Genomic DNA, 19,362 nt, shown 5'->3' with positions numbered 1-19,362 from the left:
GGGAACCCTGTGTATGCCATATTGGAAATGGTGACTGGGAGAGTATGTCTTGGATTGCTTAAAATGGGACAGTAATATTTATCCACAATATCTCCCAGGATATATGTAAAGACTATTCTTGATTTGTTTGATTCTGAACTCCACATGTTAGCTGAGAGAGCTGATCACATTGGCCTCTAGAACTGGGTAGGAGTCGAACAGTCTACTCCTACTATAGTTTGTTGCCTACTAGGCTGAGGAGGGGGGGAGATCAGTGTTTGTATTGTTAATTGTAATTAGCTCCTGCTGTTGTGTTTATACTACTGTGTGAAGCTCGGTGACCACAAGTCTGCCCCAAAGATCATGTCTCTGAGTCACCTAGTCTGGGTAAATGATTTAGTAAACTAGCTCATGTTAATTAGGTTAATTAGGTTACAGTTGTATTGCCAGAGTAATATGAGCAGGAGGGGGGAACCTCCTCTTTAACTGTATATAAAGACTTGTAATTTTGGTTCTAAAAAATGAGTCCATGTCAGCAGCTAAACAAGTCTCGTCTTGTTTTGTGCTTGGGAGCGGTTGGAGTATCTGATATCTAGATTCAGACTGGGAGGAAGTGGTATACTGACGGAAGCACCTGAGCGGAGTATAGGGACGTTCCGTGACAATGACCTCCTCTGTAACTCAAACCTGATAACCGTTAATTTTTTTTTAAAGCATCCCCTATGGAGCTTTTTAAGTACCATAGTTAGTTCCACGAGTGAGCGCAATTTCAAAGCATGACATGTTAGGTATCTATTTACTCAGCGTAACGTCATCTTTTACATTATACACAAAAACTGGGAGAGAGAGAATGTTTGGGAGTTCTTAGTAATTTTCTTGAAAATAATACGGATTTTAAATTGTAAGCAACAAATGTCAGAAATAGGCTTAGGCATGAAAGGGTTTTTTCAAGCAGCTAGAGGGATCCTTGATGCTGATTGTGTCCCCTGTCCTGGCCTGCAGAGCCACAAATGATTTATATTCTGTATTGCACTCATGTAATCACCAGAGAGACAGATCAGAAACCGCTAAAGTCTTGCTAAACTCTGCCTGATATATATATGTATATATATATATATATATATATATATATATATGTCAGGCAGAGTTTAGCAAGACTAAGTTTTGCAGTCTCGGCGCCGTATTTGAATTTACACACGGCTGTGTATGTCGGCGGCGATCGCGGCAAAAGCCGCGATCGCTCCGATCAGAACGAAATTGGCGGGGATAGGCCTATAACACGCACCCACGATTTCCCCCTGATTTTAAGGGGAAAAAAGTGCGTGTTATATGCCGATAAATACGGTATATATATTTTTATTTAATATTTTTTTAAAGTTGCAGATTACTTATTTAGAGGGATCCTTGATGCAGATTGTGTCCTCTATTCTGGCCCGCAGACATGTTGCTCCCTATACCCTACAGTGTAGACTGCAGACAAGCAAAGCAATGTTTACACTCTCCAGAGTGTGCGATAAGAGCTGGTAAAGCAAAGGGAAAGAAAAGACAAGTTAGAGGTTTTATATGTAAGGTAGCTTAATATCCTCTGATAGAAGAGCTCTAGTTTTGAAAGCATGATTATCCTTTAAGGAAAGAAGAGCTAAGTTGGCGGTATTAAGCTGCATTAAGGAGGTCACCCCACTCCAAGCCTCAGCTACTCACTACTTTATACATGAAAACACAGTTGCAGCTTCAAAGATCTGAGAATCACGGAGAATCTTCACAGCAAACACATTCCTTTTCATGTGGCTCTTTGAAGAGGATCGGTGATCTCTTTGCTCCCGGAGCGCCCCCCGGTGTACGTGTGTATATACGGTCTCCAGGACCGGAGCTTTCTCTGCCTCCTTTCATAGGTGGTCTTAAAGAGGAACTGTAACGGTTTTGGATCATTTTAATTTTATATTTTTAGGCTGATGTTTTTTTGTTGTTGTTTTTTTGCTATTATTTTATATATCTATGTTTTACAAAATAACATTTAACCACTTAAAGTGTTACTAAAACCCACAACAGAAAAATCTGTATGCAGAGATCCCCCCCCCTTCTTTTACCATTCCCAATCCATCTCCTGATAGTACAGTGTCTTGAAGGCACTCTGCACATGCTCAGTTTGGTATGTATTGCTAAAGAGTTGTTTTTTTTTTTTTTGGGGGGGGGGGGGGCAGTGCATGTGATCAGCACAGGGCCAATCAGCACTGTCAAGACAGAGGGTCAGGGGTCCTGCAGCCTCCTAGGACAGTCAGAGTAGAGTGAAAACTCTTCCTACAAGCTTTAACCTGATAGAAGTCATAAGACTGCCCAAATTGATAGCAACACAACTAAGGACAACTTCCTCCCTATGTACAACTCCTGATTTGTCTCACTCCAGAATGCTGACAGCCTCTGATTGAAAAGATGCAAAAGCCCCTTAAAGTGTTATTAGACCCACAACAGTAAAATCAGTCTGTATATGCAGTAAAGCATGCTTGTTATACTCACTGTGGAACCCAAGGGGTTAATTCTCTGCATTGTGTAAAAAGGCTGTTTGATCCTGTCTCCTCTGATCCTCCCCTTCTTGCATTGTGTCCACAATATGTCCGGATAAGACAGAGTTACTGGAGTCAGGCTGCACATGCTCAGTTTGGTGTGTATTGCTAGAGAGTTTTTTTTTCTTGGAAGAGTGCATGTGATCAGCACTGGGCCAATCAGCACTGTCCAGACAGAGGGTCAGGGGTCCTGAATCCTGATAGGACAGCCAGTGCAGTAAGAAAACTCCTCCTATAAGCTTTAACCAGACACTGATAGAAGTCACAAGACTGTTATATACTGCTGATGAGAAAAGGTATTTAGCAGTTTATATTTACTAAAATAATTTCCATGTTCCTTGTACTGTGGGAGATCAGATATAGTGAATGCAGGGGCCTGGGTTTAGTAACATTTTAAAGTGGTTGTAAACCCTTACATAAACTCAGTGGTATATGTCCTGGTCCCAGGTGATTCACAGAGATGAAACAAATCCTTCTACACATAAGCGTGCGCACAGGGTTTGCCAGGTGTGCCTGGGCACACCCTAATAACCCTGTGGGGTGCAGATTCCCCCTGTTCCTGTTTAAACCCCTGATATTTAACCAAAGCCACCTAACAGGGATCCTAAAAAAATTGTAAAAAATAATAAAAATATAAACTACTGACAGCAATCTCTTCGCTACTGACACCGTCCATTGCTCTATTGACACCGTCCATTGCTCTTCTGACACCGTCCTCTGCTCTACTGACACCGCCCATTGCTCTACTGACACCATCCATTCCTCTACTGACACCGCCCATTGCTCTATTGACACCTTTCATTGCTCTACTGACACCGTCCTCTGCTCTACTAACACCATCCATTGCTCTACTGACACCATCCATTCCTCTACTGACACCGTCCATTGCTCTATTGACACTGCCCATTGCTCTACTGACACCACCATTGCTCTACTGACACCATCCATTACTCTATTGACACCGTCCATTGCTCTACTGACACCATCCATTGCTCTACTGACACCATCCATTACTCTATTGACACCGTCCATTGCTCTACTGACACCATCCATTGCTCTACTGACACCATCCATTGCTCTACTGACACCATCCATTACTCTATTGACACCGTCCATTGCTCTACTGACACCATTCATTGCTCTACTGACACCGCCCATTGCTCCACTGACACTGCCCATTGCTCTACTGACACCATCCATTGCTCTACTGACACCGCCCATTGCTCTATTGACACCGCCCCTTGTTCTACCGACACCGTCCATTGCTCTACTGACACCGCCCATTGCTCTGTTGACAGCATCCATTAATCTACTGACACCATCCATTACTCTACTGACACCATCCATTGCTCTATTGACACCGTCCACTGCTCTACTTACACCGTCCATTGCTCTACTGACACCTTTCTCTGCTCTACTGACACCTTCCTCTGCTCTACTGACACCTTCCTCTGCTCTACTGACACCGTCCATTGCTCTACTGACACCGTCCATTGCTCTACTGACACCTTCCTCTACTGACACCTTCCTCTGCTCTACTGACACCGTCCATTGCTCTACTGACACCTTCCTCTACTGACACCTTCCTCTGCTCTACTGACACTGTCCATTGCTCTATTGACACCGTCCACTGCTCTACTTACACCGTCCATTGCTCTACTACTGACACCTTCCTCTGCTCTACTGACACCGTCCATTGCTCTATTGACACCATCAGTATAGAATACACATGCACACACACATATATGTTTGAGCTTTGAGGTGCACACCCTAATGTAATAGGCTGTGCACACCTATGCTTCCACATAAGTTGTACCTGTCTATCTCCAGCTGTCTTTCCCCTGCATCCATTCAAAGTGCAGAATTTGCACAGGATTTCTCAGCTCTAAAAAGCAGGGGGTGAAGAGAGCTGAAGTTACATCAGTGGGGAGAGCTCTGAGAGCTGATTGGAGGGAAGGGACCCGCCCTCCTTTACACAACACACAGGAACAGAGCTGAGACTGTCAATCACAGGCTGTGCCCTTCCCTGTCACCTTTTTTTTCTCTTGGTGTCAGGAAAACTAGTCAGAAGTGACCTATGCAGATATCCGAGGAAGGAGGCAGCGGACAGAAATGACACTTGCTCTGGATAGAGAGCAAAAAATAAATAAAAAGTGCAACTTCACTCTATTTGGGTAAAGTTCCGCTTTTTAAAAAAAAAAAAGCAGAAAAATAATATCTAAAGGGAAAAGGGGAAAAAAGGAGTTAATTGAGACCAATTAAGATTTCCTAAGGGTTGAAAGGAAAATATAATGTCATCTGCAGATCAAAGGTCACAGCTTGGTTTCCTTGGTTGATCTAACTCATCGTAGCCTTTCATTGGTTCTAAGCCCCGCCCACTGCCAATCTCAGAGAAGCGCTGTAAATTGCTGAATGTTGAATTTAATAAGAAAACAATAGAACTGTATGTTTCTGATGATTTTCTGCTGTCTCTCATGTGGCAGGAAGCGTATTCTGTGGCCCGTCAGTTCAATCTAATACCTCCGGTGTGCGAACAAGCCGAATATCACCTATTTCAGCGGGAAAAGATAGAGACTCAAATGCCGGAGCTGTACCATAAGATAGGTGAGTACTTCTGTTTACTACAGAGACCTGCCCCGGGCTGGTGCAAGGTTTTTTGACACCCTAGGTGAGACCTAATTTTGCCGCCCCCCCCCCCCGGCTCTACCCCTGACTCCACCTCCTTTGCCCTGCCCATGTATACCCCACCTTTTTCATGAAGTGCTCCCTAAAATGTAGCCCACCAGCGCCCATCAAATGCAGCCTCACCAGCGCCCATTAATGCAGCCTCACCGGTGCCCATCAATGCAGCCTCACCAGTGCCCATCAATGCAGCCTCACCAGCGCCCATCAAATGCAGCCTCACCAGTGCCCATCAAATGCAGCCTCACCAGTGCCCATCAAATGCAGCCTCACCAGCGCCCATCAATGCAGCCTCACCAGCGCCCATCAAATGCAGCCTCACCAGTGCCCATCAAATGCAGCCTCACCAGTGCCCATCAAATGCAGCCTCACCAGCGCCCATCAATGCAGCCTCACCAGCGCCCATCAAATGCAGCCTCACCAGTGCCCATCAAATGCAGCCTCACCAGCGCCCATCAATGCAGCCCCACCAACGCCCATCAATGCAGCCCCACCAACGCCCATCAATGCAGCCTCACCAGCGCCCATCAAATGCAGCCTCACCAGCGCCCATCAATGCAGTCTCACCAGCGCCCATCAAATGCAGCCTCACCAGCGCCCATCAATGCAGTCTCACCAGCGCCCATCAAATGCAGCCCCACCAGCGCCCATCAATGCAGCCTCACCAGCACCCATCAAATGCAGCCTCACCAGCGCTCATCAAATGCAGCCTCACCAGTGCCCATCAATAAATGTTTACTTGCTTTCATTCATTCGAGAGTCGGGACACAGACACTGCTGTTGCGCCTCTGACACTATGTGTGAACAGAGCGGCGGCAGTCTGCTGATGCTGAGACTTGGCTGCTTGCTGCAAAGAGAAGAGAATAGGAACACCAAAGGCCGGGCACCCTAGGCAGCAGTGCGCCTTAGGCGGCTGCCTAGTTTGCCTAGTGGTAGCACCGGCCCTGGACCTGCCTCTTCTATACTCCAGACGACTGGAAAAAAAAAAGATAGAATTTTGAAAAAAACAACTCGTTATTTTCTACTTTCTGTTATAAAACATATACAATAAAATCTATTTTCTTAATACATTTTGGCCAAAATGTAATCTGCTATATGTCTTTGGTAAGAAAAATCCCAATAAGTGTACAGTGGAACCTTGGTTAACGAGTAACGCGGTTAATGAGCGTTTTGAAACCAATTAACTATCCAAAAATTGAATAGTTTGGAGAATAACGAATATACTAGACCAGTGATGGTGAACCTTGGCACCCCAGATGTTTTGGAACTACATTTCCCATGATGATCATGAGCTCTGCAGTGTAGTTGAGCATCATGGGAAATGTAGTTCCAAAACATCTGAGGTGCCAAGGTTCATCATCACTGTACTAAGCGCATCCCAATATACTAAACAAATCTGAATATATGAAACAAATTCCAAAAACGAATCATTTTAAAATAACGAATATGAAGAAGCAAAATTATTAACTTAACAAATCCAAAACGAAACAAAAGGAATTTTTCCGTCGTGCACATGTGTATTGTCAATAGAAAAGCAATTTTTTTCCCCGAAAAGTGCGCAACACTTGGTCTCTCGCATTTCTGGTATACTAATAAGAGGGGCGGGATGTAGAATATCACCATATTTAGGTAAGTGGGAGGAAGATCTGGGGCGGTTGGAAAATGAGTGTCAGAGATGAAAAAGATGAACCTCTCGGAGGGTGAGCCTTGGCGCCGAGCGGCATGTTTGTGCGCGATATTGCAAAAACAGCTGTGCCAGGAGCGCGCGCCATGCGCGCTCCCAGCGCAGTTACCAGCGGCCTACGGAAAACCTCCCAATCGCTGCTTGTGTTTGGGAGCTTTCCAATCATGTGACCGCCATGACAGCCAATTACGGCTTAATGCCTTATCCGTTGAATGTAGCTAGAGGGTTGATCTCAAAATATTGGAAAACACAACAAGTTTCAAGTATAGCGGAAAGCAGTGGCAGCTGGTATTTTTTTTTGGGGGGGGGGCGGTAAACAAGCCCCCCACATGTCCCCAGGCAGCTGGTGGCACATTCCACCCTCTCCGCTCGCTAGCTTGCGCGCTGTCTGCTGGGCGGCCCTGCACTTACCCCATCTAGGTGGCGGTTGGTGGGCGGGTGTCCTATCCTCCAACACGTCTCCTCTCTCCTCCTCCTGGGCGCTAGGCATCCAAAAGGATTGCCTGTCCTTTCAGCCAAGCGCGTGACCGCTTCCTGATTGGCCGGGAGGAGGATTCGTGTGAGAATAGCGAATATTCATATATAAAAAATGGACACCATGGAAGTTATCTTTTTTAGAATAATGTTTTTCATTACCGTTACATATATGTTATTTAACGCTTTGGATAACAACAGAACACTCAACCTATTGAAACAAATCAATTCTGGACTTGACGAACATTCCTATTAATATACTATTTTGTTATCATTGATATACATATGTACTTTTGTACCAGTTTTACCAGATTCATGTATACCATTATGTAAACAACTTGTACCGAGACCATTTTCTATTATAAAAACCGTTTGTAAACAAAAAAGAGAATAGCGAATATTCATTGCGCCCCAAGCCCACCCTTTTTTTAAGCCTATTAAATCCTTTGGCTCTAATCACGTGCTTAATCACTTGCCGTCCTCCATATAGCAAAATTACGTCGGCAAAGTGGTTGTGTTATCCTGACCGGACGTCATATGACATCTTTCAGGATAACAAGCCGCCCCTGGCGATCATTGTCTGACACACCGCAACTCCGATCTAGATAAAGAGTCTCTGACGGAGGCTCTTTACCATGTGATCAGCCGTGTCCAATCACAGCTGATCACGGTGTACATGGGAAAAGCCGTTTATCAGTCCACACTGAACCACCAGGGACGCCACCAGGATCATCAGGGATGCCCACCACTAGTCACCACCAGGCATGCCACCTATGGCCACCAGGGATGCCAATCAATGCCAGCAATGGATGCCAATCAGTGCCAAACAATAATGCTTGCCAATCAGTGATGCCCATCAGTACCATCCATTAGTGTACATCCATGCCACCTATCAGTGCCCATCCATGACCATCCATGCCGGCTTTCAGTGCCCATCTGTGCCACCTTTCAGTGCCTATCAGTGCCGCCTTTCAGTGCACATCAGTTCCGCCTTTCAGTGCCCATCAGTGCCACCTATGTGTGCCCATCAGTGCTGCATATCAGTGCCACCTATCAGTGCCCATCAGTGCTGCCTATCAGTGCCCATCAGTTCCGCCTTTCAGTGCCACCTATCAGTGCCCCATCAGTGCCGCATATTATAGCCCATCATTAGTGCCACCTCATTGGTGCCCATCAGTGCCGCCTTATCATTGCCCATTAGTGCAGCCCCATCAGTGCCCGTCAGTGAAGGAGAAAACTTACTTTTACAAAGTTTTGTAACAGAAACAAAAAAAAATGTTTTTTTCAAACTTTTTTTATTTGTTTAGCAGAAAATAAAAATCCCAGAGGTGATCAAATACCACCAAAAGAAAACTCCATTTGTGGGAACAAAATGATAAAAATGTAGTTTGTGTACAGTGTGGCATGACCGTGCAATTGTCATTCAAAGTGTGAGAGTGCTGAAAGCTGAAAATTGGTCTGGGCAGGAAGGTGTATAAGTGCCCTGTATTAAAGTGGTTAAAAAAAAAACACCCCCCCCATTGGAATCCATGGACCGGAGTCCTGTATGTAGATCAGGAGGCCGAACGCATGTATGGGGGGGGCGGTGCGGCGCCCGTGCGCCCCTAATGGACGGGCCGCCACAGGAGGAATGGATTAGGAAAGTAGATAACATACTGTATGTGATAGAGAAGAGATGAGATCTCATATTGTAATCTTCTCTCCCAGGCGTGGGCTCCATGACGTGGTCTCCGCTGGCCTGCGGTCTGATCACCGGAAAATATGTCGACAGCATCCCCGAAAAATCCAGAGCTTCATTCAAGGTAACTTTGTATAAACATGGATGATCACATCTTCTATATAAGCAGACTGGCCACAGGAGGGACAATTAAAGTTGTTGTAAACTTCAGACATGAAATCTGAACAAAGCATATCCCTCTATAGTGTGTACTTGTCTCCATCCAGAGCACTAAGTGTCATTTCTGTCTGCTGCCTCGTTCCTCTGCTATCAGCATCAATCACTTCTGATAAGTTTTCCTGACACCAAAAAACTATATACAGACATGTGCACTAATCACTAGGAACAGCAGATATCCATGTTATCCTCTGTCAGAACGGGGATCTGTCTTGTTTCCATAGGCAGATCCCCGTTCTGACTCTCTGTGAGGCGATCGTGGGTGATCTGATGTCCGCCGGGCACGCCCATTGGCTTCTCCTTCGTGCAGCGAGCGCCCACACTATCTATTGCATGTAACGATGTACAGGTACGTTGTTTGGCGCAATAGAGACGCCCTGCCGCAGTATATATGTGGTGGGCGGTCTTTAAGTGGTTAATCTACATGTAATATCCCGCCCCTATTGTGTTTAGCTGGTTAGTGGGCATTGAGGAGGAGGGAGGGAGTGGACTGTCATTTACACCCACATGTGTGACTCTATAGTCACATGGGCTGCTCAGATGTGATAGGGAGGAAATGCTCAGCCTCACTGGAAACTGAGCATGTGCAGAGCTGCCAACATGACTCTGCAAAACCTCTAGCTGAATTGGGGACATGGACAGAAGGGGGAGACAGAGAGCAGCAGGATCAACGGGGTTTTTTGCAAAATACAGAAGATGAATCTCATAGTGACTGAGTGAGTATGAAAAGCTTGTAATTCACCATTTATTGATAGTTTTTTTATGATGTGGGTTTAGTGACACTTTAAAAGTACAAAAGATAACTGTGGATCCTGCGAGACCTGATAAAGAAGCTCCTGTCAGTTAGCATTGCTCCCGGCTTTTTCTGTGGACTACAGAACATAGACATGTTCACTGCCGAAAATTTCAGCAAATTTCTGTTTTTTTTTTTTCCAGGGCATTCGTTATGATGGAAATTCGTAAATTTAGTAAATTCGGAAATTCGAAAATCTGGAAATTCAGAAATTCGAAAATCAGGAAATTCGAAAATTCGGAAATCCAAAAGTCCAAAAATAAGAAAGAAAATCCAAAAATTTGAAAGAACGAAAATTCTAAATAATAGCTAACGAACTAATAATAACCATAACATTTTTTTAAAATTCGTTACGTTCCATTCGTTTAGATGGAATTCGTTATGCGGATAATTCGGAACTTCGGATAAATTCGTACACTAACAGCCAAATTTGAAAGGAAATTCCAATACCCTATAATTTAATAGTTAGTAATAGTTAAGTTATTATTAGCTGGTTATTATTTCAGATTTTTTCATTTCGGGTTTTTGAATTTTCAGACTTTCGTTCTTATTTTTGGATTTTCGTTCTTTAGAATTTTCATCCTTATTTTGGGATTTTCGAATTTCTGGATTTTTGGATTTCGAATTTTTGGATTTTGAATTTCCGATTTTCAGAATTTTCTAATTTCCAGATTTTCGAATTTTGAATTTACGGATTTCGAATTTCCAATGTTCAGGATGTTCAAATTTTTCCAGATTTTCAAATTTTGAGTTTTCGAATTTCCAAATTTATGAATTTTCGAATATTCCAAATTACGAATTTATGAATATTCAAATTTACGAATATACAGAAAAATTCGTTAAACGGGTTTCGTTAATTCGGATATTTATGAATGAACGAATTTGTTGAAATTCGTTAAAAAACTAATTCGGAACCAAACGAATTGCACATGTCTGACAGAACACCTATCACCATGGGGAAGAACACTGGGGGAGGTGTTCTATAGTCCTAACACACTTCCTGGATATGTACTGGTCCCTTGGCTCCTGCCTAGGTTGTGGATGACCCAGGAGCTGTTTGATTGCAGTAGTGCCGGCTCCTTTCATCTATTGTACCATCCGGGGCATTGATGTCTTTTTGTTGTTTAGGGGTATCACTGGCTGAAGGAAAAAGCTGGGAGTGAAGAAGGCAAGAAGCAGCACTCCAAGGTAAAAGAACTCCATCCCATCGCCGAGCGTCTGAACTGTACAGTCACCCAGCTGGCTATAGGTAAGGAGAGGGTCCTCTGGATTCACCTTCTACTCCTTGTGCTGTCTGTTACATGTCATGACTGGGCTCTCTGTTTTACCAGCATGGTGCCTGCGCAGCGAAGGAGTCAGTTCTGTGCTGCTGGGCGTCTCCAATAGTGACCAGTTGATGGAGAATCTGGGATCCATTCAGGTAAGCACACCCCCATGGACAATTGCAATTCTTACATTTCTGCCATGAGGCCATTGATTAAGGCGAAACATTTGTGCACGGCCTTTTTTTCAGCGAGAACGTGGGGGAAACGCAGTTCCAGCACCTCCAGTACTGACTGTAATGGCAAGGGGTGCTGGGGGCTCTGCAGGGTCTACTGTTGCCGGCTGCTGGGGAATCCATTCTAGCTGGAGGGGATCTATTTTTGCAGGGGGGGTCTATTGTTGCTGCGGAGGTCTGTTTTGCTGGTGAGGGGCCTACTGTTGTTGGGGGTGGGTCTTATATTGCTGGGGGGGTCAACTATTGCAGGGGATCTATTTTCTGCTTTTCTTGTTATCATTACCAAATTCCATACATATTACTTAGCACCACAAAATTGTACATGGTTCTGGATTCTGGGATTCTTGGAGGTGGGTAGAGGGTGAAACCAAGCAATGGTGTTCGGAGGTGGGTAGGGGGTGGAACCAAGTAACGGTGCTCGAAGGTGGGTAGGGGGTGGAACCAAGGAACGGTGCTCGAAAAGGGCTGACTTGGAAAGGGGGAGTTCCTGCACTTATTCTCTGAGACAAAAAGCCCTGCATTTGTGTACCTCTACTTTTGTTGGAGAAAAAAAAATTCTCTCTGTATGATTAATGTACATTGCAGGAATTTTAACCACTTGACCTCCAGAAGATTTACCCTCTTTATAACCAGGGCATTTTTTGCAAAATGGCACCGCGTTACTTTAACCACTTCCCGTCATTGTACGACGGCAGGTCAGAATGTTCCCCACGAATTTCCGTAACTGTACGTCGACTCCTTTAAGAGCCCGTTGCACAGCGGCGGACCCGCGATCACGGGCACGAGAGCCAGAATCGTCTGTTCCTAGTAATTAGGAACAACGATCTGCCTCGTCCTTTAGTCAGTCCCACCCCCCCCACAGTTAGAAACACACACGAGGGGACACATTTAAACCCTTGATCGCCCCCGAGCGCTTTCACACTGGGGCGGCGCACTTGCGGGACGGGAAAAAAGTCCCACAAGCAACATCTTTGGGGCGGTGAGGAATGAATGGGCAGTGCTTTTGAAGCGCCTGAAAAGTGCTTCGGAAACCCTGCAACACAGGCGCTATTAACCCCTTCTTCGGCCGCTAGCGGGGGTTAAAAGGGCCCCGCTAGAGGCCCAAAAGCGCCGCTAAAAGGACGGTAAAGCACAGCTAAAACGACGGTAAAGAGCCAGTGTGAAAGTACCCTAAGGGAGCTTTAAATAAACCCTCACTCACCTCTCTAGGTGCTTATACTATAAAGTAATTCATTCTCAAAGATCACAACAGAGACTCTAAGTCTAAAGTCATGTTTAAGTGGTTTGGGGAACAGCTTATAGCATCTGCTGTGTCTTTACATTGGAGGGCAGCCAAGAGTTTGCTCTGTATGGAAAATGATTGGGATTTCAGTACTTGTTGTGAACTTTAAAGATGAATTATTCCACAATGCCTACAGCTACAGAGGTAAATGAGAATTTGTTTTGAGGTGCTTAATCTTGCTTGTTCAAATGATGTAAATACTTTATTGTGCATAGTCTGGGCTCAGGATTTCCACCAAGAGACTGCTTATTTTTAAATATATCAATAAAAAGATTTTGGCACAATAGGATTATTTGCAGTTTTGGTAACAATTTGCACTTGCACATGCACTTTAGCACTTTTTCAAGTTTGCTTTGGCTAATTTATTACTTAGTCTCTTGGCAGCGCCTCCTACCTCTTTATATTTATATCGCACTCTACTTCACCTAGTGAAGTTTCCAGGGGAGGTAGCAGCCACATTTACACCTAAGTGCAGAATTACCATATATACTCGAGTATAAGTCGAGTTTTTCAGCACATTTTTTTTGTGCTGAAAGTGCCCCCCTCGACTTATACTCGAGTCAAGCACTTTTCTGCAGCAAAAAATTTCATTTTCCGAACCGACTTTGGGGCCACGTATCTCAGGGCCACTAGGTGTTAGGAACCCCAAATTTGTACCATAACATATCCAAAGCTGGGGTTCCTAGGACGAAGTGGCCCCGAGATACGGGGCCCCAAACCCGGTTTGGAAAATGTCATTCTCTGCTGCAGAAAAGTGCTTGACATTTTCTGAACCGATATTTGGGGCCCCTTATCTCGGGGACACTTGGTGCTAGAAACCCCAGCTTTGGATATTTTATGGTGCTCCTTCCACTGAGTTTGCGCACCAAATTTGGGGTTCCTAGCACTAAGTGGCCCCGGGATACGGGTCCCATAGTCGATCAACTGTGTCCATCTGCAGCAATGTCATTTCGGGATCCTTTGGGTTCAGTGACCCCAAATTTTGGCTGCAGCTAGGGGGCATCTAGGAACCCTTAACTACCGAGTTTGAAGTTCGGGGGACCTATGGCTGCAAATGGGCACAGTGAGGCATGCAAATGGGCACAGTGAGGCTGCAAATGGGCACAGTGAGGCTGCAAATGGGCATTGTTGACCCTCTTTTCCACTTACAGTAGCTATGCATTTCTCACCCTCGTCTTATACTCGGGTCACTACGTTTTTCCCATTTTTTTGTGGTAAATTAGGGCCTCGACTTATACTCGGAACGACTTATACTCGAGTATATACGGGTATATATATATTTATGCTTATTTTTTAATGTTTTAACTTTTCTATATATAATTAGCTGCCTGTATCTTCTTATCCTAATTCTTATGGGAAGACTTAGTGTTAGTGTTACAAGGAGGTTGGTGTTAGTGGTACAGGGAGTGTTAGTGTTAGAGTCACAGGCAAAGTCCCTGCGAGGATTAAGGGGGGGTTTAATGTTGCAGGAAGGGTCAGTAATAGGGTAACATAGAGGGTAAGATTTTTAATTACTTTGACATTTAATTTTAGGGTTACAGAGAGGGTTAGTGTTAAAGTTACAGGAAGGGTTAATGTTGGGGTTACAGGGAGGGTTGGTGTTGGGATTACAGGGAGGAATTGGGGTTACAGGGGAATAAGTGTTAAGGTTTAAGGGAAGTGTTCTAATTACAAAAAGGGTTAGTGTTAGGGTTACAGGGAGGGTTAATATTGGGGTTACAGAAAGATTGGTGTTGGGGTTACAGGAGGGTTAATCTTGGGATTACAGGGAGGGTTGGTGTTGGGGTTACAGGGAGGGCTATTGTTAAAGTGATTGTATATCTTCGTTTTTTAAAAAACAAAAAAAAACAAATATGTCATACTTACCTCCACTGTGCAGTTCATTTTGCACAGTGTGGCCCCGAACCTCGTCTTCTGGGGTCCCCTGGCGGCGCTCGCCTCTCCTCCTCGCATCGGTAAACCCCCCTGGGAGAGGCACCTAATAGAACCTAACAATACAAATAATATATATGAAAAAGAACAAAGAAATAAAAACACAAAACTGTTTCAGATCAGCCATAGCTACTTCTTACCCCAAAAACAAGCATACTGACCTGAAATTATTTTTGGGGTAAGAAGTAGCTATGGCTGATCTGAAACAGTTTTGTGTTTTTTTTTCTTTTTCATATATATTATTTGTATTGTTAGGTTCTTTGTAGGACCTGTTATTTTGTTTGTCTTGTATATATTTTTTATGTATTGCAGTGATTACTCTGTACACAGACAATTACGAATCTCCTGAAGAAGCTATATACTTTAGCGAAACACGTCGAGAATAATGTTTTCGTACAGTAATACAATATATCCTTGAATCATTTTGTTGGATCTTAATGTTTTCTCACTAAGATTGTTATATCTTTTTAACCTATATAGGTACAATAAAACTTTTTCACTATACATGTTGTAGTTTTGTTCACTTTGGCTTCTTAAAAGTCCCCTCTCTCCAAATTCTATTTTTAAGGTTACAGAAAGTTTTGGTAGTAAAATTACAGGAAAGGTTAGTGTTAAGGCAACAGGGAGGGTTAATGTTGGGATTACAGGGAGGATTAGTATTGGGGTTACAGGGAGTAGTAGTGTTGGGGTTACAGGGAAGTTAGTATTAAGGTTTAAGAGAAGTGTTCTAATAAAAGAAAAGATTAGTGTTAAGGTTACAGGAAGGGTTAATGTTGGGGTGCCAGGAGGGTTTGGTGTAGGGGTTACGGGGGAGTTAGTGTTAAGGTTTAAGGGAAGTGTTCTGATTACAGAAAGGGTTAGTGTTAGGTTTACAGGGAGAGTTAACACTGGGGTTACAGGGGGCATTGGTTTTGGGGTTACAGGTAAGGTTAGTGTTAAGGTTAAAGGGAAGTGTTCTAATAAAAGAAATGATTAGTGTTAAAGTTACAGGAAGGGTTAATATTACGGTCACAGGGAGGGTTAGTGTTGGGGTTATGGGTAGGGTTTGTGTTAAGGTTACAGGGAAGTGTTCTAATTACAGAAAGGGTTAGTGTTAGGGTTACAGGGAGGGTTGGTATTAGAATTACAGAAAGGATTAGTGTTAAGGTTACAGAGAGGGTTGATGCTGAAGTTACAGGGAGTGTTGGGGTTACAGGGAGGGTTAGTGTGGGGTTACAGGGAGAGCTAGTGCTGGGATACCGGGAGGGTTAGTGTTATGGTTTAGGGGAAGGTTAGAGTTAAAAATTACAGAAAGGGATTATGCTAGAGTTATAGAGAGGGTCAGTGTTAAAAATACACAGAGGGTTATTTGTAGGGTTACAGAGAGATTTTCTTAGGAATATAGAGAGAGTTCATATTAGGGTTACAGGAAGGGTCCATATGAGGGTTATAGGGAGGGTTAACATGGAGGGTTCATTTTAGGGTTAATATTAAGGTTGGGATAACAGAGAGGGTTGCAGGCATTGACAGTGTTAGGTTGGCAGGCAAGGTAAGGTGTATCGGTACATAATGAATTAGAGGTAGGATTACAGGGTGTGTTAATGTGAGGGTTAGTGTTTCCAAAACAGGATTGAAAGGTGGGAAGTGGGAAGCCTCTTAGGTCAATTGGTCAGAAGACTAGAGACCTCTCTACTGGTCCTGAGATCAAGGTGCAAGACCAGAGTTCCACTTTACCTAGACTTCCTCGACCGAGTTTACCATTCCAAAGCTCCTGACATGATTACTGGAGACTAAATCTATCCTTTGTATCCTTCATTTCTTTCAGATTCTGGCCCATCTGACGCCACCGGTCATAGCTGAGATTGACCAGATTCTCGGCAACAAGCCCAACATAAAGAAAGACTCTCGTGCGTGAGGAGCTCCTCGGCACACCCTGGAACCGCCGTGTGTTCTCCGAGGCATGGGGACAAAGGACATATGAAATTACGCTCACCTCGTGCATGGTTCCCCCACTCTGGCAGTGCTGAGAGAGCGGGAGAACATTTAACCAGCAATAAGGGGAAGAAAATCAGCTGCCTGCTTAGTTCTCTGGGGTCAGTACATGCATTACTTCATGTCACCCTGCAAGGGGAGGGGCAAAGGATTCAAGATGTATCTAGCGAAGTGAAGAAAAGGACATATATGATCGGTCAAGGTTTAGCATGAGCAGGACTAACAAAAAGTCCTCATTTATTGTAGCTTTATGGCATCTCCAGTACAGAGAGCCAAACCAATAGATCTTCTCTGTGACATTTCAATTCTGGGTGGACACAACTGGGCTGAATTACCCTCAAGCTTAAAACTTAATGGGACTCTGGTGGTAAGATCTGTGAGCCTGAGTTCCTGTCTCCATTCACCTTTCACAGCCTTTAAAAGGGGACTAAATTTTGTCATAGCTCCCTTCTGTCTGTATCACCCTGCAGGAGGAGGACAGACTCATAGCCCTCTTCTGTCTGTATCACCCTGCAGGAGGAGGACAGACTCATAGCTCCCTTCTGTCTGTATCACCCTGCAGGAGGAGGACAGACTCATAGATCCCTTCTGTCTGTATCACCCTGCAGGAGGAGGACAGACTCATAGCCCCCTTCTGTCTGTATCACCCTGCAGGAGGAGGACAGACTCATAGCTCTTCTGTCTGTATCACCCTGCAGGAGGAGGACAGACTCATAGCTCCCTTCTGTCTGTATCATCCTGCAGGAGGAGGACAGACTCATAGCTCCCTTCTGTCTGTATTACCCTGCAGGAGGAGGACAGACTCATAGCCCCCTTCTGTATGTATCACCCGGCAGGAGAAGGACAGACTCATAGCCCCCTTCTGTCTGTATCACCCTGCAGGAGGAGGACAGACTCATAGCCCCCTTCTGTATGTATCACCCGGCAGGAGGAGGACAGACTCATAGCCCTCTTCTGTCTGTATTACCCTGCAGGAGGAGGACAGACTCATAGCTCCCTTCTGTCTGTATCACCCTGCAGGAGGAGGACAGACTCATAGCCCTCTTCTGTCTGTATCACCCTGCAGGAGGAGGACAGACTCATAGCTCCCTTCTGTCTGTATCACCCTGCAGGAGGAGGACAGACTCATAGTCCCCTTCTGTCTGTATCATCCTGCAGGAGGAGGACAGACTCATAGCCCCCTTCTGTATGTATCACCCGGCAGGAGGAGGACAGACTCATAGCCCTCTTCTGTCTGTATTACCCTGCAGGAGGAGGACAGACTCATAGCTCCCTTCTGTCTGTATCATCCTGCAGGAGGAGGACAGACTCATAGCCCCCTTCTGTCTGTATCACCCTGCAGGAGGAGGACAGACTCATAGCTCCCTTCTGTCTGTATCACCCTGCAGGAGGAGGACAGACTCATAGCCCTCTTCTGTCTGTATCACCCTGCAGGAGGAGGACAGACTCATAGCTCCCTTCTGTCTGTATCACCCTGCAGGAGGAGGACAGACTCATAGCCCTCTTCTGTCTGTATTACCCTGCAGGAGGAGGACAGACTCATAGCTCCCTTCTGTCTGTATTACCCTGCAGGAGGAGGACAGACTCATAGCCCCCTTCTGTCTGTATCACCCTGCAGGAGGAGGACAGACTCATAGCCCCCTTCTGTCTGTATCATTCTGCAGGAGGAGGACAGACTCATAGTCCCCTTCTGTCTATATCACCCTGCAGGAGGAGGACAGACTCATAGCTCCCTTCTGTCTGTATCACCCTGCAGGAGGAGGACAGACTCATAGCCCCCTTCTGTCTGTATCACCCTGCAGGAGGAGGACAGACTCATAGCCCCCTTCTGTCTGTATCATTCTGCAGGAGGAGGACAGACTCATAGCCCTCTTCTTTCTGTATCACCCTGCAGGAGGAGGACAGACTCATAGCTCCCTTCTGTCTGTATCACCCTGCAGGAGGAGGACAGACTCATAGCTCCCTTCTGTCTGTATCACCCTGCAGGAGGAGGGAATTCCTTTTCATCTTAGGAGGAACAGCATAAAGTCACTGCCATCTCATCTTTCCTTCACGCTCGGTTTTCTGTGGTTACACATCCCTCACCCCTATGGGTAGAACATAAAGTGGACCTGTCTCTTCATGTAACTTTAACTAAAAGAACCACACCATCGGACATGGATCATCCAAATGCATGTTCATAACTACAACATCAGGAGCTGCATTAAAATCTGCAATGATTGCCATTAAACTGTGTTATTGATGGGTATGAATATATAATTGCGCCTAATTGCAGCAATGGGTCTAATCAATAGGGCAAAGCATGGCAAGCCCATTTAACAATCAATGTTCATTATTCTGACTACATGAAAGTAATGAAAGCTGAAATGCTATTGGTTGCTCTCAGTTAGTCTGTTTTGCATTTAGGGTTGTCGCCAGGCTGATATTTAAAGAGGCCCTGTCACCTGACCATTCCAAAAACAGTCGCCCTATAAGATTATACTATATGTGCATTTAATATTTTATGCATGGTGTTTACCTGTAAAATCCCCTTTTGAGTAGACATCCAAAAGCCCTGAGACTACTGCTAGGTGCCGCCCTCTTGGATCTGATGTCAGCAGCCCCAACAGACT

At 44.8% G+C, this 19,362-nt stretch overlaps 1 protein-coding gene across 4 annotated transcripts in view; it reads left to right on the top strand.

The window, feature by feature from the left end:
* Positions 1 to 18,980, top strand: part of KCNAB3 (potassium voltage-gated channel subfamily A regulatory beta subunit 3) — a 185,285-nt gene extending 166,305 nt beyond the window's left edge. For all 4 annotated transcript variants that reach the window (XM_073622923.1, XM_073622924.1, XM_073622922.1 and 1 more), the window contains 5 exons: positions 5,024 to 5,144; positions 9,088 to 9,182; positions 11,196 to 11,316; positions 11,399 to 11,487; positions 16,584 to 18,980. In XM_073622923.1, coding sequence (XP_073479024.1) covers positions 5,024 to 5,144; positions 9,088 to 9,182; positions 11,196 to 11,316; positions 11,399 to 11,487; positions 16,584 to 16,673 — 516 coding nt within the window. In that variant the 3' untranslated portion in view covers positions 16,674 to 18,980. The remainder of the gene's footprint in view (positions 1 to 5,023; positions 5,145 to 9,087; positions 9,183 to 11,195; positions 11,317 to 11,398; positions 11,488 to 16,583) is intronic.
* Positions 18,981 to 19,362: the final 382 nt, after the last annotated feature.

The sequence above is a fragment of the Aquarana catesbeiana genome, linkage group LG03 (assembly GCF_042186555.1).
Source record: "Aquarana catesbeiana isolate 2022-GZ linkage group LG03, ASM4218655v1, whole genome shotgun sequence".
Taxonomy (NCBI): domain Eukaryota; kingdom Metazoa; phylum Chordata; class Amphibia; order Anura; family Ranidae; genus Aquarana; species Aquarana catesbeiana.
This window is presented reverse-complemented; position numbering and strand designations above follow the sequence as displayed.